Source organism: Rana temporaria, chromosome 2, assembly GCF_905171775.1.
Source record: "Rana temporaria chromosome 2, aRanTem1.1, whole genome shotgun sequence".
Classification (NCBI taxonomy): Eukaryota; Metazoa; Chordata; class Amphibia; order Anura; family Ranidae; genus Rana; species Rana temporaria.
The window spans coordinates 469,665,635-469,690,623 of NC_053490.1; the positions used below are offsets into that span (position 1 = coordinate 469,665,635).

At 43.6% G+C, this 24,989-nt stretch overlaps 1 protein-coding gene across 1 annotated transcript in view; it reads right to left on the reverse strand.

Moving 5' to 3' along the window:
- CRYBG3 (crystallin beta-gamma domain containing 3) overlaps positions 1-24,989 on the reverse strand; it is a 247,633-nt gene that overhangs the window by 5,294 nt on the left and 217,350 nt on the right. The window contains exons 19-21 of the mRNA XM_040338717.1: positions 7,748-7,871; positions 5,158-5,316; positions 1,551-1,710 (exon numbers count right to left, since the gene is read on the reverse strand). Of these exons, the coding sequence (XP_040194651.1) occupies positions 1,551-1,710; positions 5,158-5,316; positions 7,748-7,871 (443 nt within the window). The remainder of the gene's footprint in view (positions 1-1,550; positions 1,711-5,157; positions 5,317-7,747; positions 7,872-24,989) is intronic.

Here is a 24,989-nt window from a genome sequence, read left to right on the forward strand (position 1 = left end):
TTGAGGGGGGAGGGGGCGAGCAGGACTGTCAGGACACACTCTACTTTGCAGATAGAGAAAGGAGTTGTGTGTTAGTGGGCGTCCTGACACTCCTGCTCGCCCCCTCCCCCCTCAAGAGGCTTTCTCCACACCAGGGAGAAAGCCTCGCATTACTGTGTGTAGTTTCAGACAGAAGAACAGGAAGTGAATATTTCTCAGAAGAAATAAGGACATTTAAAAGCAAAATGGAAGGATGAGGTGAGTGAAGGAGGACTGCACTAAGGTAAAGGAAGTGCCACGTGTACGTGCCATATTGTGGACGTACATATACATGCGGCCGTCGAGAAATGGTTAAGGACCACCTCCTGCACATATACGTCGGCAGAATGGCAGGGCTGGGCACAAGCACATACCTGTACGTCCTCTTTAAGTGCCCAGCCGTGGGTCGCGGGCGCACGCCCACGACCCGGTTCGAAGCTCCGTGACCGCGGGACTCGCGGACCCGATCGCCGCTGGAGTCCCGCGATCGGTCCCCGGAGCTGAAGAATGAGGAGAGCTGTGTGTAAACACAGCTTCCCCGTTCTTCACTGTGGCGCTGTCATTGATCGTATGTTCCCTGATATAGGGAAACACAATCAATGACGTCACATGTCCAGCCCCGCCCACCTACAGTTAGAAACACATATGAGGTCACACGTAACCCTTTCAGCGCCCCCTAGTGGTTAACCCCCAAACTGCAATTGTAATTTTTACAGTAAACAATGCATTTATATAGCATTTTTTGCTGTGAAAATGACAAAATGACAATTGTCCCAAAAATGTGTCAAAATTGTCCGATGTGTCCGCCATAATGTCGCGGTCATGAAAAAAATCGCTGATCGCCGCCATTAAAAAAAAAAAAAATTATTAATAAAAATGCAATAAAACTATCCCCTATTTTGTAAACGCTATAAATTTTGCGCAAACCAAAAATAGGTAGAAGAATACGTATCGGCCTAAACTGAGGGAAAAAAAAGTTTTTTTAATATATTTTTGGGGGATATTTATTATAGCAAAAAGTAAAAAATGTGGCTTTTTTTTCAAAATGTTCCCTATTTTTTGTTTATAGCACAAAAAATAAAATCCACAGAGGTGATCAAATACCACCAGAAGAAAAGGGCACCAATTTTGTTTGGGAGCCACGTCGCACAACCGTGCAATCGTCAGTTAAAGCGACGCAGTGCCGAATCGCAAAAACTGGCCAGGTCCTTTACCTGCATTTTGGTCCGGGTCTGAAGTGGTTAAGAAAAGAGAGGGGAAATATGCACTGGACCGCATTAAAAACGCACTGAAATGCATCAAAAACGTGCATGCAAAAAAGCATCTGGAACGCATCCGGACTGCGTTTCTATAATGTGAACTGGCCCTAATACCAATATATCCTAATTACCTGGCCATGCTTGTGGTATCTCATTCAGCAAAAATCTGACTACAAGCAATCACCAATTGCTTTGTAGTCATTCTAAGCCAACTGCTTCAGATTCCTAATAGGCATCATTTGTGTATATGTGGCACAAGTATACATATCCTACCTTTGACATCTAGGACAAGGTCATCACTTATATATGACAAGATTGTCCCATCCTTGTTGATTTTCCATTTTTGTCGGGTTTTGCCATGTTCTGCCCAAAGTGACACTTTTGATTCAGGGATGTTTTTGCCTCCAATAATGTCTAAGCATAAATCATTTGCCTGAAATTAAATACATACAAGTAAATTAAGTTAGGCATTTAAGTGTACCTTTTCCCAGACTATAGACATACGAGTATTTACATATTATTAACAAGGAGTATAAAACAAGCATTAAAACAAGAAATTCCTGCTTGTACTGTGATGTAATTTATTCTTAAAGACTTAGTTCACATTGTGCGACCATGTTTCATGTTACACCCTTATTTAGGGCACAACAAGAAGCATGTTCACATTTCCCAACCCCCCCCCTCTCACCATCAAACCACCCCATGTGCTTACCTGAATGGTGGAATGGTAATTAGGCGTGGCTGTGCATTGCTCAACCCATATAGCCACTTCATCTATTTACTAGAATCTGTGGCTAAACATACCACTACCCCCTAGGCAGAGGGACTTTGCAGAGCAGCCGGCAGCAGGGCAGTGATGTCAATACACTTGTAGTTTAATAATAACTTTGAACCCTATAATAGAAGGTTCATTCTGTACAGACATTGGACTGAGGGTAAGCAATGCAAGAACCCGTGCACTGCACCTGTGATCATGGTTGCAAGACTGATAAAATAAAAAATTAGCATTTATTACATTTTTGTTATCATCGTGAATGCATTTATTACATTTGGACAATGCTTACAGGTGCTCAAAGGTAACAATAAAGACTGTAAAGTGAGATCTGTCACTTTCCAACAGCTTAGAAATATCTATTGTGTTTTTACATTAGAAGTCTGACAGGCTGTGAGGATTCTGGTGTAATAGAAAGTAAAAGAAATAAAACTCAGATTTTAGTGCCTCTGCTGTGAACTCTGAGAATGAAATTCTCTTCAGTGCTTATAGTTAGATTGATTAGCACTTTTTCCTCCCTCACAACACTAGGGTCCTCATTTCAAATCCCAGCAGAACACTATCTGCATGGGGTTTGCATGTTTTCCCTGTGCTTAGGTGGATTTCCACTGGGAATTCTGGTTTCGTCCCACACATTAAAAAAGACAAGCTTGTAGGTTAACTGGCTCCTGTCTTGAGTTGGCCCATGGGCGTAGCATAAGGAGTTGCAGGGGTCACAATCGCAACCCTGCCCCTAGCTCCAGGGGGCCCCAGCAGCCTCTCTGTCATATTATCATATCCTCCACAAAGTCCAGCTCTGATCTGCCCTAGGGCCCCAAAGCCACGCTCCAGTACTGGGGGTCTACTTTGCCTTCCACAGTCCACACCCCTCCAATCTCATTGGCTGGGGAGAAGCTGTGTGGCATTACCTGAATGGAGAGAAGCACAAGGTGAGAACAGCCCAGGATAGGGAAGTGTCTGTGCTGTGTGCTGGAAATATGCAATGGTAACCTTGCTTAGTGAAGCAAGAGGAGGAAAGTGCTGTCTTATACCCTCATGGGACCGATGTCACTGTTAAGGTAAGACACTGCTCAGTGCCTCCTAGTCACCAGCTGGGATTTTCTGTACCCTCCACCCGGGGATGTCCGCTTACTCCACTTCCCTGACAACTGGGGAAAAGACACACACCTCCGGGAGGTGACCTTCCCCCAACACCTGCCAACACTGACAGAGAAACATTCTAAAATTGCTAAAACAAATCCTTAACACCTCCTCAGGGGGCCCCTGAAGGGCTGCAGGCTCCAGATTTTGTGTCACGTGGCTTTGCCCTCCAAGATCTTAATTGTTGCTGTCAGAAAAAGTCAGATGGAGCATACACACGGTCGGAATTTCCGACCAAAAGCTCACATCAAACTATTCTTGTCTGAAATTCCAACCGTGTGTATGCGGCATAAGTATGCATATTCCATGTCTGGCTGATCTCTCTAAAAGTGGAGAACCACTCTAGTAGCCATCTACCTGGCGCTATGCCAAGCATCTGCCTTGCATAGTAAACACAGAATAAAGAGGAAGTAATGCGCGCGGGAGCCGCCAGTCACGGCATGACCTTTACTGGAAACGGCACGGCGTGACCTTTCTAAAGTCCGCATGAGCTGAATACGTTGGCGCATGAGCAGAAGAAATCCTCGTACGGGGAATTGTAAATATCTCCTAAACCGTGTATTTCCAGCACCAACAGGTAAGCCTTAATCTAGGCTTACCTGTAGGTGAAAGTGTGTTGTAAGGGTTTACAACCACTTTAAGACAACACTGTCCAGCCCCTTTACCTTGTCCAATCAGAGAATGCTTTACAACTATTAAGAAGATGCAAAGCGTTCTCTGAATGATGCATATGCCAAGCAAACAAACTCCTAAGTAGAGGAGCAGCCACATGAAATCCAGAAGACAGCGAGGATCACTGAAGTAGCGGTGGCTACTACAGTGATTATCCACTTCCGCAGGGATCCTATAGGTATGGAATATGCATACTAACAATGAGGCTATATCATACCAATGTAACTATGCACAAATATCCATGCCTGGACATCAGCCTTAATCTTTTGAGTAATCATGTGAAACAAAAATGAGGGCCAATTTTATTGCTAAACAATTACAGTGATACCTTGGTTCACAAACTTAATTCATGAAACAACTGTGGTCGCGAATCGAATTAGTTGTGAACCGAGGCAAATTTTCCCATAGGGTTCAAGGTAAATCAGGTTCTGAACTTTTTTTTTGTTTTCTATATAAAATTATGAAATGTATAACAGTACAAAAAAAGGATTTTAAACATATATTACAAACGGTATTTACATTAAGCTGACCTCTTTCATGAGTACATCTAAAAAGAAAAAAAAAGAAAAACTATAGCTTCTCTTTAATTCTTGTTTGAAACAATCCCAAACCCCAATTTAAATGACTAATCTGGGGGCCAGACAGCACTGTGCATCCAGGAAAAGATCATCTGAGAGCATGATAAAGTTGTAGAATTCATATAAAATGTTTTTCCATGATTCCCAATCAAGTGAGCCCACCCTCATGGTAGTCAGGGGGCAGAAACCCCTATCTGAGTCGGCAGGTTCTCCTCTCATCTTGCACTGCTCTTCGCAATATAAACGTGTCAGAGCAGGGAAGATGGCCGCGGCACGTGTTCGTGAACTGAAGCGGAGGTCGCGTACCGAAGCAAATTTTTGTGAACTCTTCTCTTCTGCATTTGTGAACTGAGGTATCACTGTACATAGATTTTAAATCTATTTACATATATTATCTGTCACCCTTGCAATGTTGTTCTTTTGAGACTGTAATTATTATAGCACCGGTGAGTATATCAGCAGTAAATTGTACTTATGAATCTGGTTGCACAAAGATGTATTTGCTTTCTGATTGTTTTGTGCAGTGGTGTAAGCAAGAATCTAATTTCAGGTTCCTTTCAGGACACTCATCTGATGTTATGAAAGCATTGCTCCAGAGGAGAATGACAAAGTATCTGAAAAATGTTCTTTGAATTTGAAGCTACAGATAGTAATATAAAGAGATAGCGGCTGTCTATTTCTCGTGTCTTTTCAGTATGAGCAGTGTAACAATATTTACCTTGGATTTTAGGAAGCCTCGAGTGAAGTACCATATCTGAGAGCTCTGTCCGTTCCTGGATGAAACGCTAACAAATGTAGCTCTTGTATCTGACAATTTCCCAGTCACAGTCAGGTACTTGTCTCTGTGTCTGTTCCTTACCATAAAGTACACAGCTGGCTGTAAAAGAAGAAAAAGAAAATGTTAAACCAAGTCTATTACATGTGAAGACAGTGTGGCAAAACATAACGAAGCAATGATTTATTTTCTACAGTGATGACATACTACACAATGCCTTACAGAGCACATTCACAATGGTCCCTGTCCCCCTCTGTGGGGCCTACAAATCTATTGTCACTCTACACCAATCAATTTCAGGTAGAAGTCACTTACCTGTATGGTTTTGGAAGCTGAATCTCTCATGGGAAATCCATGCAAAAATAAATTATTAATCATCTTAACTATTTAAATTCATGCTGTAACTGCTGAGTTATCAAAAGAAACTACTCCATTACGTAAGCTACTTTAAAAAAACTCCATAGTAAAATGCTATCTAGTGTCAAGAACTTGCAAAGTGTAGGTAAAAACAGAGAGTTACACTGGCACTCCTGTCTTTTGCTTTTCTAAATGCAAGAAAACTCACCTGGGAAGCAATCCTCTGCTATCCTGATCACTTGTATCTGGTTTCAAAGCAGTGTTTAGTCCCATTTACATGCTTTTTACATACATTTTGAGTTTCTAAGGCCCCATGCACACTGGGCATTTAGACCCGGTGCATGGGGCTCTGGCATTTAGGTGTGGGTGGAGGGTACAGGTGCACCATCCAGCCAACCTGCAGGCAGCTTGCCAAACTCTCTGAGAGGCCGGCAGCTGCACCCAACGGTATACAATGTTTAGGGCAGGAGGCCCCCAGGGAGGAATGCCCATAACGCAGACTTCTTGTGTTCCAGGCATTCTCCCCTGCATACTGCCCCAAATGCTCTGTTAGGTGCAACATCCAGACCCCTGCAGTGGGACTGGACAGTAATCCTGTGCCCTCCACTAACACCTAAACGCTAGAACCCTATGCAGACCAACATAGGCAAGTTTAACCTATGTTCTCCTTTAAATAACTGCCTGGTGCTTGCAGGAAACTGCACTGATAGACTGGCAGCATCTGCTCTCAGTACAGAACAGCTGGGTTCTAGGTGTCAATCTACAACCTTTCTTATTGACAATTGTGATTATATTGTTTAGTCTAGCTCAGGGGTCTCCATACTTTTCAAGCAAAGGGCCAGTTTACTGTCTTTGAGACTTCAGGGGGGCCGGATTCTGACCAATGGGGGTAGAAAATTCCCCAGGGCCGAGCATCAGTGAGAATAAACATGGCCCCAGTGTTGGTGGGCAGTAGGATGAGCAATAGTGCTCCATCATTTCTGTTAGTGGAAGAAATAGAGCCCCATTGTTGGTGTCATTGGGAGGAATAGTGCCTCATATCGTTGGGAGCAATACTGCCCCAAGGGCCGGATAAAGGCTAGCAAAGGGCCACATCTGGCCCTCGGGCCGCAGTTTGGAGACCCCTGGTCTAGCTAGAGGCCCCTTAGCATACAATCTGGAGGCCTCTGGACAGGGGGATGGCCACGTGCATGCTGTGTACGGTAGTACAACCATGAGAATTTCTAGTTCTGACTTCTCTGGGGAAAGCAATAATCATCCAATAATATGTTTTTTTAAGTCGTTCAAAAAAAAAAAAAAAAACATGGTATTTTGCTAATGTAGTTAAACAGAGAGAAAAAATAAAAGAAATGTTACCCTAAAATGGTTGCTAGGGCGTATGTTCTTTTTATTAAAACAGAAAATATGTTATATTTACCTGCTCTGTGCAATGGTATTACACAGAGCGGCCCCTTATCGCCTCTTCTGGGGTCCCCTGCCAGCACTCTCCGCTCCTCATCTTCTATGAGTGCCTGCTTAGCAAGTACCGGGCTATGTGCATCTATAGACAAACATAGCGCAGCCCTGCCCTCCTCAAAGGATCTGATTAATGGCTCCCACTGCTGCCTGGATGGAGCTGGGTGGATGGAGGAATCCTCCCCACTGTGCTATTGTATTCTTCTCCGCTGTCCGAACACACTGATCAGCACTGCAGCCAATTGACTCCGGCTGCTGATTGAATTAACATTTTCAAACATTTCCAACAGAAGCCAATAGTGAGATCTGTTGACCATGAATGGATTGAAATTTGCCTGGTCCCTGCTCAATGGGCCACATTTCTATCCATGCATAGCAAACTTAAGAGTGACAATTCATAATGGCTACAACTGGTTGTAAAACCATGATTCTATCCATCTAAAAGTGAAATATCAGTCTGAACAGATCCATGATAATGTTGTTTTCTGTCTAACAGTCCCTCATATTATCTGAGAAGAGCTTTAGGATACTTAGGTAAAACACAAAGCTAACACTAGTCAGATAGACCCTTGAGATGGCCATGTTCTAATAGCTACTATGGCCTCAAGTGAACTAAAACGAACGTCACCAGCTGTTTGCCTTTTATCTTTACAATCTGTGGTCCATAATGATAAATGGCCCTTCAATGAAATTGATGCGTCAAGTTCATAACTTGCTTTACCTGTTTTAGAGGACGAAGGGACCCGATTGCTTTCCAGCCACTAAACTTTGACCAGTTTAGGATTTGTTGGGAGTCCAGTAACATTTGTCTTCCTAGGAAATTGGCACCTTCAAATGCTATCCACCTAAAAGAGATTGGACATATATTCATAGGTTTATTAATAAAATATCAGTTTTAACACTAGGTTCTGGGTCTCAATTGTGGGCTTGTCAGTATTAATAATGAGTCAGAAATGCTTGGTATAACAGCAATGGCCTCTACAGTGCTTCCCAGAGATGGCTATGATCATTATGGAAGATGTATGAACTGTTCTACAGACTGCACCAGGAATGGCAGCTTGTACACACCTCTATGTCTTAGGCCCCATACACACGATAGAATCCATCCGCTGAAAAATCCCAGCGAATGGGTTTCAGCGGATAGATCCTATGGTGTGTACACTCCAGCGGATCTGTTTCCACGGATATTTATCCCCTGGGATGGATTTCCAGCGGATAAATATTTGATGACATGCTATCAAATCTATCCGCTGGAATCCATCCCAACGGATGGATCCGCTGGTCTGTACAGACTCACTGGATCCATCCGTCCGAAGGGATCCCCCGCATGCGTCGTAATGATTCGACGCATGCATGGAATTCCTTATATGACAGCGTCGCGGCGACGGCGCGACACGTCATCGCCAGAGGATTTCGGCGCGGATTTCGATTCGATGGTGAGTACACTCCATCGCATGGAAATCCGCGGATAAATCCTCTCGTGTGTATGGGGCCTTAGTGTAGCTGTGCAGAGAATGGGCATGTGCATATGCACTGGACTTATGAATGGATGGGGCCTTTATATCTCTACCACATTTAGACATTGATTGTGGCATCCACTCATATGTGTGGCCCCAATTCACTTCAACAACCCACCATAATAACTTGGGTAGTAAAAGATTTTATTATAGACAAAAACTCACCCAAGCTCTACCGCATGTTTGTTGGATGATGAGCTGAATAACGGTGCTCAGGCCATTGTGTCCCATACATCAAAATTGCAAAAAGAATGCCGGCAACTCGATTGCTTCTTCTTGCTGTTTGTGCTCAATAAAGATTTAAGGCTGCATTCACACCTTAGCGTAGGCGATTTGCGGCGGTTTTTACCGCGATTTGCCGCGACAAATTGCGGCGTTTTTTACTGCGATTTGCCGCGACAAAGTGCGTTTTACCGCGGTTTTGTATAGGTCATTGTCGGGTATGGAGAACGCCAAAGCCGCCCGATATGCCGCGACAAAAAAGGGTCCGGGACTTATTTGAGCTTCAGGCGTTCGGCGTTTCGGTGTTCGGCGTGGAGATGTGAACCATCTCCATAGAGAATCAGGTTATCTCTCCCCTCCAGCGTATTGTAGCGTCGCGCTTCAGGCGTTTTGTCGCCTAGGTGTGAATGCAGCCTAAGAAGAAGCAATCGAGTTGCCGACATTCTTTTTGCAATTTTATTCTATTACCTTCACATCTCAGTATTATGGATGACCTTACAGGCAGCAATCAGGTGAACACTACATAGCAGACTAACCATTAGATTCCGCGTAAAGTGCTCTCTCACTTACCACCTGCTAATTCTTTCTGACCTCTAATTTCCAGCAGAGCCATTTATTGTGGCGCGGTGTCATTTACATCAATGTCGTTACACCAACTTTCCTGCTGCCCATCTATGATTTCTTATTATAGAGCACTGAACTCACAGAATAACTATGTGATTATCATAATAACAGTATGACCATGCCGATGTTAAATGCATCATACCATTCATTAGAGACATTATTGGCACTGTCATGGTTTGTTACTAGGGGCTTGCTTAAAGCAATATTAAATTTTTTTTTTTGTTTTACATCGTTTTAAAATAATAACTTGTTATACTTAATATCTGCTCTGTGCAATGGTTTTTCCACTGATTACCATAAATAACATGTCATACTTGTGTATACTGAGTAACACTGGACATGTTATACTTACCTGCTCTGTGCAATGGTTTTGCACAGAGCAGCCCCGATCCTTCTCTTCTTGAGTCCCCCGCCAGCATTGTGGACCCCCCTCCCATAGCAACCGCTTGCTGTGTCCAAAATACAGACAGAGCATGGCTCAGCCCTGCCCCCTGATCGCTTGTCACTGGTTTAGATTGACAGAAGTGCGAGCCAATCGCTCCCGCTTCTGTATCTGAGCCAATAAGCACATTACTGTATCGAGATTGGGTTCATGTATGTATTTAGGGGGGCTGCAGGGAAAGCTGCTTGCAGAAAGTTTTTTTTTTTTACTGTACTGCATAGTAAAAAAAGTTTCTGCCAGAACCACAGCAAGTTCACTTTTGCAAAACCTCACCCCCTAAACATATCCATGCAAATAAAGCAAGTAAAATTTCTCAAATCCCCCGCCACTTGTTCTTGCTGTACTTTTAGTGGTGCACTAAAGTCTTAACGACCACACCTGTTAAATTCATCTGTAGGCCTTTTCTACAAATGACCTAGACAGCAATGTAAAAATCACCTTTTGCCTTCATGAAAGAGATCGTTCTTAAGACTCACAATACATATTGGGCCAGATTCACAAAGAGTTACGCCGGCGTATCAGTAGATACGCCGACGTAACTCGGAATCTAAGCCCGCCGTATTTTTAAGTGTATGCTCAAACTGAGATACACCTAAACCTGCCTAAGACACGACGGCCTGCGCCGTCGTATCTTAGGGTGCAATATTTACGCTGGCCGCTAGGTGGCGCTTCCATTGAGTTTGGCGTAGAATATGCAAATGAGTAGATACGCCGATTCACGAACGTACGCTTGCCCGTCGCAGTAAAGATACGCCGTTTCAGTAAGAGATACGCCGCGTAAAGATAAACATGTCCCCTAGGTGGCGTATCCAAAATTTTACGTCGTTTGCGTAACTCGTCCGTGAATGGGGCTGGACGTAATTTACGTTCACGTCTAAACCAATGACGTCATTGCGACGTCATTTGGAGCAATGCACACTGGGAAATTCCACGGACGGCGCACGCGCAGTTCGTTCGGCGCGGGGACGCGGTTCATTTAAATGATACACGCTCCCTACCTGCCGAATTTGAATTCCGCCGGGTGATTCACGCTACGCCGTCTCAACTTTACAGGCAAGTGCTTTGTGAATAAAGCACTTGCCTGAAAAACTTGCGGCGGCGTAAAACGTAAATTACATACGTTACGCCAGCAGAAAGATCCGCTGATCTTTCTGAATCTGGCCCACTGTATATAGCTATAGATCCTGTATCTATACATCTATATATTATAGTTCCCTAAACTGACAGAAGTGGCGATATGATTATGCCTGCGTACAATTTTGGGGGACTAGTGGAAAAAGTTTACAGGCTGCAGAGTATTTTTCCCATTTAATAAACCTGATCCATACAAGTCTAGTTAATTCAAAGGTCTAAAAAAAGCCTAAAATGTTATCTGCTACTAGCTCATGGTTGCTTTCCAAACTCATGTGCGATACAATGCCTCCTCACCGCCTGTCTATTGCTGTCAGAAAAGCGTTCTGAAAGCATATCGCACCTCAGACAGCAAAACGAGGAAACAGACTTCTTTGGGGGCTTTAAGATGCTGCAAAACACGATTAAAAAAGCGACATGGGGTACAATTTCATTTTTCTTCCACTAATAATTTAATGAAGAACAATAACAAGAAATGTCCAGCGTATAACAATTGCATAAAGATAGGAAACAGTAAAAGTCTACGCATAACAATGCAGAGACAAAATGGGTCACACCATATTTAACAATTCCTTGTTGACCATAGAGGAGAACTGGTGACAACAGAACCCAGTGGGTCAGCTGTGTAAGAGTAGAAATATCTGGAGCCACAGACTTGTTAAAAAAAAAAAAGGAAAGGGGCGAGGGGGTTAAAGGAAAAACAAAATGTGGTTAGTGGAATCTCTGGGAAAATAGGGGGATGGCTACCATGGAGTATGAGACTCTCTCAATAGAAGCTGCATTTCAAAGTGAAGTAACTACAGAAGGTGCAACGCGGAGAGAAGCAGGGTTAGGAGACAGACAGGAGATAAAAAAAGGGGGGGTAAGGGCGTAGGGGAGGTAGGAATAAAGGGAAAGGTCCCCTGATTTCTCTGGGTCAATAGCCCCCACAGATGGCCCCAAACTGAGGCCCTATTGTTCCACTTAACCCTCCCTTCTAGACTGTAAGCTCTAATGAGCAGGGCCCTCTGATCCCTCCTGTATTGAATTGTATTGTAACTGTACTGTCTTCCCTGATGTTGTAAAGCGCTGTGCAAACTCTTGGCGCTATATAAATCCTGTATAATAATAATAAAATAGTAGCAAAGTGCCATTTCTTCAGTGTTGTCACATGAAAAGATATAGTAAAATATTTACAAAAATGTAAGGGGTGTACTCACTTTTGTGAGATACTGTAAATTAAGTGCAGTAAAGTATGGAAGCAAACACACAGAATTCCCTCTGCTGAATTAAAAACCAGTACAGGATGGATTCAGGTTGGTTACTGTCAGTTACTTCAGCTAAAGCCCAACCATGGCCAAAACCTTTAATTTAGCTTTGATAGAGTGGAGAAACTTTAGAAGGCTCTTACTGCTAAGATCTTCATGGAGATTTCCCTTTATTTATCAGCTCCTTGATCACAGGACAAGAAATGGGGGGAAGTGATTTTATGTGGATAACCAGATACAGACAGCAAAACAGACTTAGATCTAGGTATAATATGTAGAACGAACTTCAGAGGTTCGCTGTTTTTTCTTCTTCTTGTAAATTAGATTTGTTCAAAACTTTTCCCTTAATTAAGTATAAAAAACTGGAAATTCAACACAAAGATCCATGTCCATATAATAAATGCCCCACAACTATGTCAAAGGAGATGCATCATATATAGAGTTTGATAATTCAAAAACATTTGCAAGCAGGAAGCATAGCAAAGAAAGTGGATTCCCAGTCTTATGCTGCGTACACATGATCGGTTCGTCTGATGAAAACGGTCTGATGGACCGTTTTCATCAGAAGAACCGATCGTGTGTGGGCCCCATCAGTTTTTTTTCCATCGGTGAAAAAACTTAGAACCTGTTTTAAAATTATCTGATGGTTAAAAAAACGATAGAAAAAAACGATTGTCTGTGGGGAAATCCATTGGTTAAAAATCAACGCATGCTCAGAATCAAGTCGACGCATGCTTGGAAGCATTGAACTTCATTTTTCTCAGCACATCGTTGTGTTTTACGTCACCGCGTTCTGACATGATCAGTTTTTTAACTGATGGTGTGTAGGCAAGACTGATGAAAGTCAGCTTCATCGGATATCTGATGAAAAAATGCATCAGACAGTTTTCATCGGATGAACTGATCGTGTGTACAGGGCATAAGTTCTCCTACATGCAACAGCCACGCGTGGTCCTGAATAATCCCCTATATAAATCTAGAGAAATTCATAAATGATTGGGATAACAAGGCATGTTTACAAACATTACGGATCTCTACCAAGTAAATTCACGTCATCGAAACCTAGTTTGTTTGCAACCCAGCAAGATATGTTTGCACCTTAAAGTTTCAGATTAGAATTATGCAGACGGATATAAATGCCTTTAAAGACATACAGTATGTTCAAATCCAATTAAATGGAGAAATAATCTTTACTGCTAGATTTGTACTAGTCTTTCAACCTGACGCTGTACATGAGGTGCACTGGATCACATAAAATTGATGTGGAGAGCTCTGTCCTGAAGGTGCCTTTGGCAATCGCAGAATCTCATTTTTTATTTCTGTACTATTTCTGGGCACTTATTTTTTAAATTCTGTCATTGGTTTCCCCCTGAATAATTCTCTTGAGGCCGATACTCTGCAGTGGATCAGGCAAAAATAGATATATTAAACATATTTTATCTCTTTCTACAGATGTGACTGATGAAAATGTTCATATCCACTATAAAACCATTTTCATTTCTTGTTTGTAATCTGCTTGGAATGCAGAATGCTTATTAAAGTTAAAGGGTATACAAAATGGAAAACTAGTGTTCTACTATGGATGGTTTCAACAGAAGAATTCCCGTGTTATGTGGCTGCAAATATGTCATTGATTTACAAAGGTGTATTTTTGTCTGTCGTTACTATATTAAAGTAGAAGAAAAGCCAAAGCTCATTTGATTGTACTTCATGGATCACAGGAGTGCAGTTTGCTCTGTACTCCTGTGATCCGTTTTCAGCAGACAGCGGGCTGAAGATTGCGATCAGCCGATGTCACAGAGCTGGTTCAGGCTGGGAAACGATTGTGACCATATGGTCAGGATCAACCCACATGCCTGAACCGGCACCTGGCTCAACCTCTCCATGAGTTGCTGAGAGCCTGAGCCAGCTGCTCCCACCCTTCCACAGCCCAACGCTCCAGTGAGTGTAGGGGGGGGGGGCAGAGAAGTGAGCCGGTGTCTAACAGTCACCAGCTCCAGGCACACAGAGCACTTAGAACCAAGCGATCAGCTGTGTTTGATTGCTCGGTCCTCAGCCTTAGAGCTGGTGGGGGACAGATGCAGCATCGGACCAATGCTGCATCCATAGGCAAGTATGACACCCCCCCCCCCCAAAAAAAAACTCAACTTCTCTTTTAAGATGGATTACAGAAGGAGAGAATAGCTATAGTAAACTTAAAGGGGTTGTAAAGGTACCGTATTTGCCGGTATATAAGGCGACCGTGCGTATAAGACGACCCCCTAATTTTACAGTTTTTAATGTTTTTTTTGCCTGTACTCACCGTATAAAACGACCCCCCTTCCCGAGGCTTCCGACGCTTCATATTTCTTCCTTCTGGAGTCATATTCTTCTTCCTTCTTGCTGGAGCTGGAGCCAATCACGGCGAGCAATGTATTGTATTAATGAATACAAAACCTGCTTGGATTGGTAGAGGCTGTATCATCAGCCCACGCCTCTCTGTCTCTGAAAGCCAGTCCAAGCAGGCTACTGTATGTAGCCTGCTCGGATCGGCAGAGGTTGTTACTCCAATCCGAGAAGGCTCTGTATTTATTTGAATACATCGCTCACTGGGATTGGCTAAGCAGTATATACTTATGTAGCCAAAGCTACATAAAGTATTACCGCACATCCAGCAGGCATCTGAGCAGATGACCCGGCGTATAAAAGACGACCCCTGCTTTTTATAACAAATAAATACTTGCGCTGTAGAGTATGGGAAAAGAAGTGAAGGTGGGTGATAAAGCTACAAGGTGACTAGTGGGGATAATATTATGTAACAATAACAATAATAAAAATAAAAATAATGAAAAGACAATCCTTGATAGAACACGGCACTCTAAAAAAGTCCAGATCTGGCACAATCCTGCCGTGTATTGGTGTATTTCATCAAAAGTGAATCCAATCTCAAACGGTGCAGATATTGTATAAATGATAATGCAAAAAACACACACTCTTAAGGAAGAGACACGGAAAATAGTTCTAGAAAAAGTACATACAAGACCCTTGGATCCGGAGTATAGGTGGAATAGAGTAGTTGAGCCAACACCAAGATCACATGTATACACCTCTGGTGGACCCAGCTGCTCACCTCAAATTAACCACAATGTATTTGGATCAGCCTGGTCTGGATTGGTATAGTCCACAATTAGGTAGCAAATACAAATCTCCCTCCGGTGTGTTACATGAAAAAACAAAGTGAAAAAACAACAAAAGGCTGATGGTGAAATAACGTCAGAGAGGGGGCTGGTAATTGGGGTCTTGGCGAGTGGGAATGCACTCACATGTGGGTGAGAGATCTCAGGCTCGTATCCACGAGCACCGAACTCGTTAGTCCCTCTGTTTTTTCCTCTATTTTTTCCTCCTGCTAGATCTTAGGAATCGTGGGCTAGCTGTTTGGTCTCCCCAAAGGTTCACAGTGTATGGAGATATCCCAGCTGGTATGGGCTTGTAGCAACTCCTATTCCTCTCTCAATACCTCAGATGGAACGCTCAGATGGCATGATGATGGGGGAGAAGTGAAAAAAACACACCCATAGTGTAACCCAGTCAGCGGTACAAACAGGTTTATTAAAAACAAAGTAAAAACTCCAATAAAAACTCAGGAACTCTGCAACAATCTTACGAGTGGCGAACTTGTGTGTCTGTTCGTCAGATGCTGGAGTGTGTCCTGCCTGCCAATCCCGACGCGTATCGTCACGGTCACGTGACTTCATCAGGGGATGATGTAGGGGACACATGGACAGACATTTATAGTCTGTATTGATGAGCACCCGGCGGCCATTTTGTCGAAGCTCATGAATTATAATAGGGACAGCACTGCCTATGGTCAGCTTGCGCCGTGCTATACATTGCAAGCGGCGCTTGTAAATAAGAAATGAAGGGATGCACAAAGTATAAAACGCACTATAGGCGTCTTATCTAAGCAGACCGGCAGTGAGATGTCAGGGTGAACAAGCCCTAATGCCAATATGGGAAACCTAATGCAAAAAAGGGGGAAAGCATATTGATAGGTGGAAAGGGCGAGGGAGAGGGGGAGGGGCCGTATAACCATAACCTGGTATGGGAGTGTGCGGTGTGGAACCGTAGTAAGGGATGCCAGATAGGTACATATCTGGGCAGTGAGAGATCGAAGTATCTGTATGGCCCAAACCAATACACTACTGGCAAACATAAAGGAATATTGGGACTTATCGGGAGGGGGATGGGGGTGGTGAGGTATGGGCGGGAGGAATTTAAAAGAGGAAGGGAAGGAAAGGGACTGGCATGGAGATATAAATGTCTCCCTAAGTGAACCGTATTGATAAAGGTCCATAAGTGCCAGATACCTAGCTTAAATAAATAGTGACCATAAAAATAGTGACCATAAAAACCGGGACAGGGGAGTGTGAAACATATATGAGCTGGCGGCCTAATCCATAAAATCCTAGCCTCATATGTGGTATGAGGTATGTAACCATGCGACAAAGACTGGTACGTAGGAATGGGTGATGCACATACAGTGCAACCCAGTCAGACGTGTAATACACTCCTCCCCCTCAGAGTTGAGGAAATAGTAAAGTGATACATGGTGTACCTTATGTTGTAGATGGCTAATACTCCAAAGAAGGACCTACCACAAGGGGCGTGATAACGGGAAGGGGGGGGGGAAGTGGGAAGGGCAGGGAGGGAGGGCATGTAAAAAAAGGGGGGGCTTGGGTGCCAGTAGGTAAATGGCAAATTGCCATACATACCAGGGGTGAGGCAACACTCAGTGGTTTTATGGTGGTGGTGACTATATTGAATAAAACAGTTTAAAATAGTTTTGGAATATTTTAAAATGGAGACTATAAGAGGGACAGGGTCGGGTAACAAGAGAGAACCTGTATTCAAAAAGTGGGAGAATCTGGCCCGAACCAAAGGAGGCATGATGTACCGCAGCATTTAACGTACAGCCAGATGCCAACTAGATCATATAAATAAGAGAGAGCATATGCAAGATAAAATCAAAAATCACTAAGAAAACAATTAAGGTCAAATTCTATATTCAGACCCTTGGGTGCAAAAGTGTCCATGGAGAATATGTACTTAGACTCAATTTGGCTCAGTGTTCCAACTTTGTGGCCGCCACGCCAAGGCCTGGAGTAGGGCACTATCCCCCAAAACCTTAAATGTGTAGGATCATTCTGATGTACTTCAGCGAAATGGCGGGATACACTGTGTTTTGGAAAACCGCTTTCAATGTTTTTGACGTGCTCCTTAATGCGAATTCTCAAGAGCCTTTTCGTGCGCCCAATGTACTGGAGGCCGCAACTGCACTCCAGACAATAGACCGCACCTTCAGTGTTGCACCCAATAAATTCTTTGACCTCATATTGAGTCCCATTGCTATTGGACTGAAACTTGGTCACTTTCAGATTAGGTTTGTGGGTATGGATGCATGAATAGCATCTCTTACAGGGGTAAAACCCTTTTCCCGTAAAGAAGGAGAATGCTTTTTTGGGAGGATCAATCACATTCTTGACCAGTTGGTCACGCAAAGTGGGCGCTCGTGTGTACATAAACCTTGGTTTATCAGGCAATATCTCCTTTAGGCCCGGATCTGACTTTAGAATATGCCAATGGCGTAGAATGATCTTCTCTATTTTTCTGTGCTGTACATTAAATTCTAAAATAATAGGAACCTGGTCTTTCCTGCTAACAGGCCTGCGGGTTTCGAGAAGTTGGCTTCTTGGTAACTCAGATACTTCTCTTATTTTGTCTTGGATAAAGGTTACTTCATATCCCTTCTCTATAAACCTATCGCCTATTTTGTTGGCCTGGATCTGAAATTCTTCAGTGATCGTGCAATTCCGCCGTAACCGTACCAACTGCCCTTTAGGTATGTTAAAAAGCCAGTTCTTGTGGTGGCAGCTGGTGATGGGGAGGTAGCTATTACGGTCAACATTTTTAAAAAACGTCCTCGTGCTAAACATATTGTTCGTCCGGCTGATTTCCAAATCTAAGAATGGTATCATCTTCTCTTCAATTTGCCAAGTCAAAACAATATTGACATAATTATCGTTTAGTTTCTTAAAAAACGATATGAGCGACTGACGGTCACCCTTCCATAGAACGAAAATGTCGTCTATGTACCTTTTGTACAATAGAAGATCTGGTGGAGCGTCAGAGAAGACGGCCTCTTCCTCCCATTTGGACATAAAGAGTCCTGCTACGCTGGGTGCGAACTTAGCCCCCATAGCAACCCCAGTTCGCTGTAAGTAATATTGATTCCCATACCAAAAATGGCTGTGTTTCAGACAAAAGTCCAGACTCTTGATCAAATATTTCCTTTGGAGGCATGGGAGCTTGGTGTATTTACGAAGACCCCACTTCGTAGCATCACAAGCCAGATGGTGGGGGATGATGGTGTATAAAGAGGATACGTCCGCCGTCGCCATCAAGAGTGGTCCGTCAGTATCTATATTATCCAGAAGTCTCAGCATTTCTTTCGTATCTTTCAAGTACGCACAAGTTTTCTGCACGGCTGGTTGCAAATAACGATCAATGGCATTAGTAGACTCACGAAAGGATAGCTTATATATATTTTTTGCTTAAAGTAATTAAATTGTAAGCTCTCAGGAGCAGGGCCCTTGTACTGTCTCTTTATATTGTAAAGCACTGCACAAACTGTTGGGAATATATAAATCTTGAAAAATAATAATAATAATAGCACCTGGCAAAAGCTGCGGCAGATAGGTACTTGCCAGGAATTCCTGCAGCGCCTTTAACCACTTAAGCCCCGGACCAAAATGCTGCCTAAAGACCCAAGGGATTTTTACAGTTCGGGACTGCGTCGCTTTAACAGACAATTGCGCGGTCGTGCGACGTGGCTCCCAAACAAAATTGGCGTCTTTTTCCCCCCACAAATAGAGCTTTCTTTTGGTGGTATTTGATCACCTCTGCGGTTTTTATTTTTTGCGCTATAAACAAAAATAGAGCGACAATTTTGAAAAAAATGCAATATTTTTTACTTTTTGCTATAATAAATATCCCCCGGACAATTTTGACACATTTTTGGGACAATTGTCATTTTCACAGCAAAAAATGCATTTAAATTGCATTCTTTATTGTGAAAATGACAGTTGCAGTTTGGGAGTTAAACACAGGGGGCGCTTTAACATTTAGGGATCACTGTGTATGTGTTTACTAGTGTAGGGGGGGTGTGGCTGTAGGAATGACGTCATCGATCGTGTCTTCCCTATAAAGGGAATGACGCGATCGATGCGCCGACACAGTGAAGCACGGGGAAGCCGTGTTTACACACGGCTCTCCCCGTTCTTCAGCTCCGGGGAGCGATCGCGACGGAGCGGCTATAAACGAATAGCCGCGCCGTCGTCCCGGATCGCTCCTGAAGCCACGGGGACCGCCGCATGTACCGGGGGGGGGTCCCGATCGGACCCCCGACCCACGTCAAGCAGAGGACGTATATATACGTTGATGTGCCTGCCTGTGCCATTCTGCTAACGTATATGTACATGAGGCGGTCCTTAAGTGGTTAATGTTGCTGTAGGTCTCTTGGCAGCCTCCCAGACCAGAACAATTCATTTTTTTTTGGAATGGCCAAGCCAGACATCGCAAACCGAATCCAATTAAAATCTGTGGGTTCGCCTGAAGAGGGATGTGCACAGGAGATGCCCTCGCAATCTGACAGATTTGGAGCACTTTTACAAGAAAAAGTTGGGAAAGATTCCCAAGGCAGGTTGTGCCATGCTGATAGACTCCGACCCCAAAAGACTGAATGCTGTCATTCATCTTGTTCTGCTTTTACAGGATTGTGTAGACTTGGCCAGGTGCTTCAGCTCATTAGCAACTACCAGGTAGATTGACCAGTATGGTTATTACTATGTACTGTATAACGAAGGGAACATGTATACTCTTGATTGTCCAATTCCTGGAAATAAAGTTTTTAAATTACGACCTAACCAGGTGAATACAGGTTGTCACTGTCACATGTTCGAGAAATTACTTAGAACTAATCTATACCAGGTCAAAAAACAAAGTAAGACATGTTAACCTGAGGCGATCCATTTATCACTGAATCACTTCCAAGGACAAGATTGCACAACAAGCCGGAGATACTGAGCATTGCACCTGTCTGATGTCTGCATTGTCAGAATCATGGGATACCAAGGTAAAGAAAAAAGATATTATCACTGAAGATAAGAAACCACATACAAAATGTATTTTAATCAACAATTCCCAATATGGACTGTAATTTACTATAAATATAATTGTATCCATTACTAGCACCAATATCCTTAATTTTGCAAATAAATAGCACTTCCTTGACCCTGTGTTTGAAGAGCAGATAAGGCTTTCTAATAAACAAGCCCACAATCTGTTGTTCATATCTTGGCTGTCTGTGCTGAAAATATATAGGTATATGTCTGAACTAGCAGACAATGGCTGAGGGGAAGGGGTTCTGCATTTCATATAATAAGTGGCTGGCAATTATTGTTCTTAAATTGTGAAAGTGAATGGTGCTGCCCAATGTCCAATAACCATACAAAGGTCACCAGCACTATGCACAAGCATGTATGCTTCCATATACACAGCAATTTAAACCTTGCAGATAAAGAAGGGGAAGCCGATGCACATATTCACTGCAGTATACACAAAATGTACCAACTGACACCTACAACGCGTTTCACTCCAACATGGAACTTATTAGAAGAAGCTCCATATAGGAGTGAAACACAAATAAGCTTTATGTAGGAGTAAAACACATTGGCCCGGATTCACATACATCGGCGCATATTTATGCGGGCGTAGCATATCTAATATACGCTATGCCGACGCAGCGCACAGAGGCAAGCACAGTATTCAGGAAGCCAGTGCTCCCATTCGCTCTCAAATCTACGCTGGGTTACCTCGGCGTAAGCCAGCGTAGGTGGAAGTGGGCGCGAGCCATGCTAATGAGGCGTGACCCCATGCAAATGATGGGCCAAGCGCCATAGAAGTACTTAAAACGAATGGCGCATGCGCCGTCCCGTGGACGCATCCCAGTGCGCATGCGCAGAATCACGTCGGAACTACTCCCTAAGATACGACGAATCACTGCCTACGACGTGAACGTAACCTACGCCTAGTCATATTCACGTACTACATAAACAACGTAAAATACGACGGCTCTGTTCCCTGGTTCATACCTTTGCATGAGTTGCGCCTCCTATATGGGGAATAACTTTACACCGGACGTACGACTTACGCAAACCGCGTATATTATCTTATCTTCCTCATTTGCATATGTGCATAGAAAATTAATGGGAGCGGCAAATGTGCCCAGTGTAAATATGCGCCCACGATACGACGGCGTAGGCAAGTTACGTCGGTCGTAGGAAGCCTACTTTTAGGCGTATCTCAGATTGTGGGCACGGCGTACAGATACGACGGCGCATAGTTACACTTACGTGGCGTATCTCGAGATACGTCAGCGTAAGTGCCTTGTGAATCCGGGCCATTAGCTATAAGCGCTAGGTGGTACAGTGTATGCATCAGATACTTAAAGTGATTGTAAACCTTTGTGTTTTATTTTTTTTAACCACTTCCTGACGGCCGTACGACTTTATACAGCCGCAGGGTGGCTCTAATTCTCTGGGAGGCCACTGGGGAGCGCGCGCGCCCGCCGCATTACTGGGATGCCGATGCGCGTGCCTGGCAGCCGCGATGTCCCCCAGGCTCCCGCGATCGGCGGTTACAGGGAGAAGGACATGGATCTGTGTGTGTAAACACACAGATCCATGTCCTGTCAGGGAGAGAGGAGACCGATCTGTGTCTCTTGTACATGGGGACACAGATCGGTCACCTCCCCCAGTCAGTCCCCTTCCCCCACAGTTCGTAACACTATATAGGGTACACATCTAACCCCTTCCTCACCCCCTAGTGTTAACCCCTTCAATGCCAGTCACATTTATACAGTAATTAGTGCATATTTATAGCACTGATCGCAGTATAAATGTGAATGGTGCCAAAAATGTGTCAAAAATGTCCAATGTGTCCGCCATAATGTCGCAGTACCGATAAAAATTGCAGATCGCCGCCATTACTAGTAAAAAAATAAAAAATAAAATAATAATAATTCTGTCCCCTATTTTGTAGGCGCTATAACTTTTGCGCAAACCAGTCGCTTATTGCGATTTTTTTTTTTCTTACCAAAAATATGTAGAACACGTATCGGCCTAGACTGAGAAAATTTTTTTTTAAAAAAAATTTAGCTATTTATTATAGCAACAATTAAAAAATATTATTTTTTTTTTCAAAATTGTCGCTCTATTTTTGTTTATATCGCAAAAAATAAAAACCGCAGAGGTGATCAAATACCACCAAAAGAAAGCTCTATTTGTGGGGAAAAAAAGGACGTCAATTTTGTTTGGGAGCCACGTTGCACGACCGCGCAATTGTCAGTTAAAGCGACGCAGTGCCGAATCGCAAAAAGTCCTCTGGTCAGGAAGGGGGTATATGTGCCCAGTAAGCAAGTGGTTAAATAACAAACATGTCATACTTACACTGCATACTTATACTACACAAAGTGACCCTGATCGTCCTCTTCTAGGGTCCCTCTGCGTCTCTCGCGGATCTTCCTCGCATCAGATAACCCCCTAGGAGAAGCGCTCCCCAGGGGGATTACCTTGCGGGCATGCTCCAGGGTCCAGCATTTGCGTCCATAGACACATATGCCAGACTCGGTCCTGCCCATCACGTCATTGGATTTGATTGACAGCAGCGGGAGCCAATGGCTGCTATTAATCTATTCAATCAAGAGTTAGGACCCCGTGCAGAGAAGGAGAGAGCTTCTCCACCAAGTGAAATACAGGGGCTCAGGTAAGTAAAACGGGGGGCCAGTCACTGCCAGAAGTTTTTTCCTCATAATCATCAATCAAGGTAACCAGTAACACCAGAAAAAAATAGCCTAAAAAACAACAAAGTTGTTTTTGATTCTTTCTGCTTGTTTTTGCTTGTGAACAGGCATGAATAAAAGGGGATCAAAGTCCACAGTCTATTTACAGCATAGCAGTGGGGGACTCAGCAGAAGTGTCAGAGAACAGGCTTGGTGAAATACTTGGGTAGTAAGACCCCTTTCACACTGAGGAGTTTTTCAGGCGGTTTACCTGCCCTGCAGTCTAAGTGTGAAGGTCCGAGTGCTTTCACACTGAGACGATGCACTGGCAGGACCGCTCCAAAAGTCCTGCTAGCAGCATCTTTGGAGTGGTGAAGAAGCTGTGTGATTACCTCTCCTTCCCATTGAAAACAATGGGACACCGCGGCTATACAGCCGGCAATGTGCCTCTGCAGAGGTGCATTGCCGGCGGTATTAATCCTTTTTCGGCCGCTAGCAGGGGTTAAAACTGCACCGCTAGCGGTCGAATACCGCCGTAATTCCGCCAGTATAAAAATAGCGGCGCTATACCGCTACCGCACCTCCTGCTCCGGTGTGAAAGGGGCCCAAGTGATAAATGTAAAAAAATAATTCTGTGCAATATTTCATATTTAAATCATAATTGTTAGTCTTTTAGTCCTAAAAATAATACAGAATAATACTATGAATAAAATATAAATATTTTCTTTCAGATAAATATTTTCCAGTATAGCCAATTAAAAGCTATGATACAGGTTTTGGGCTAGATTCAGGTAGCCGGGCGCATTGTTTTGGCGGCGTAGCGTATCGTATTTACGCTACACCGCCGTAAATCAGAGAGGCAAGTGCTGTATTCACAAAGCACTTGCCTCCTAAGTTACGACGGCGTAGCGTAAATGGGGCCGGCGTAAGCGCGCCTAATTCAAATGAGGATGAAGGGGCGTGTTTTATGTAAATGGATGGTGACCCGATGTGATTGACGTTTTTTACGAACGGCGCATGCGCCGTCCGTGTACATATCCCAGTGTGCATTGCTCCAAAGTACGCCGCAAGGACGTATTGGTTTCGACGTGAACGTAAATTACGTCCAGCCATATTCGCGAATGACTTACGCAAACGACGTAAAAAATTCAAAATTCGACGCGGGAACAACGTCCATACTTAACATTGCGCACGCCTCATGGAAGCAGGAGCAAAGTTACGCCGGAAAAGCCTTAAGCAAACGACGTAAAAAAATTCCGCCGGGCGCACGTACGTTTGTGAATCGGCGTATCCAGTGCATATTCTACGCTGTAATCTACGGAAGCGCCCCTAGCGGCCAGCGTAAAATTGCACACAATTATACGCCGGCGTATTCAAGTTACGTCGGCGGAGGAAGCCTATTTTTTCAACGTATATGCCTTTGAGAATCGGCGTAAAGATACGACGGCGCAGATATGTTGTTGCTGAATCTAGCCCATAGTCTTTACTTAAAGTGGATGTAAACCAGATTCATAAACTTTTCTTTCAGCGGGCTGTACTGTATGGCCAGCTTTAATCTCTGACAGTGAAGTCTATAAGCCCGGTGGTAAGTCCTTCTCTGCTGGTCACAGTCACATGTCATGTAAACACCAGAATTCAAACGCTCCCTTTTTTTGATGGTCTAGTTATATCTCTGAGTGCATCGCTGGAATCCTGCCCCAGGCTGACTACAAAATTCCTCTATGATTAAAATAAAATGACTTGTACAAAAATATATCAATCAGACTGAAAAATCACCTTAAAAATAACAAGTTTACCTTAAGTTCACAATATAAAGAAGAAACCACCTGTAGTGACATTTTGGTCTCTCCGGAACCAGTATACCCACATTCTATGACTGAAGTTTCTTCATGCAATTAGTAATG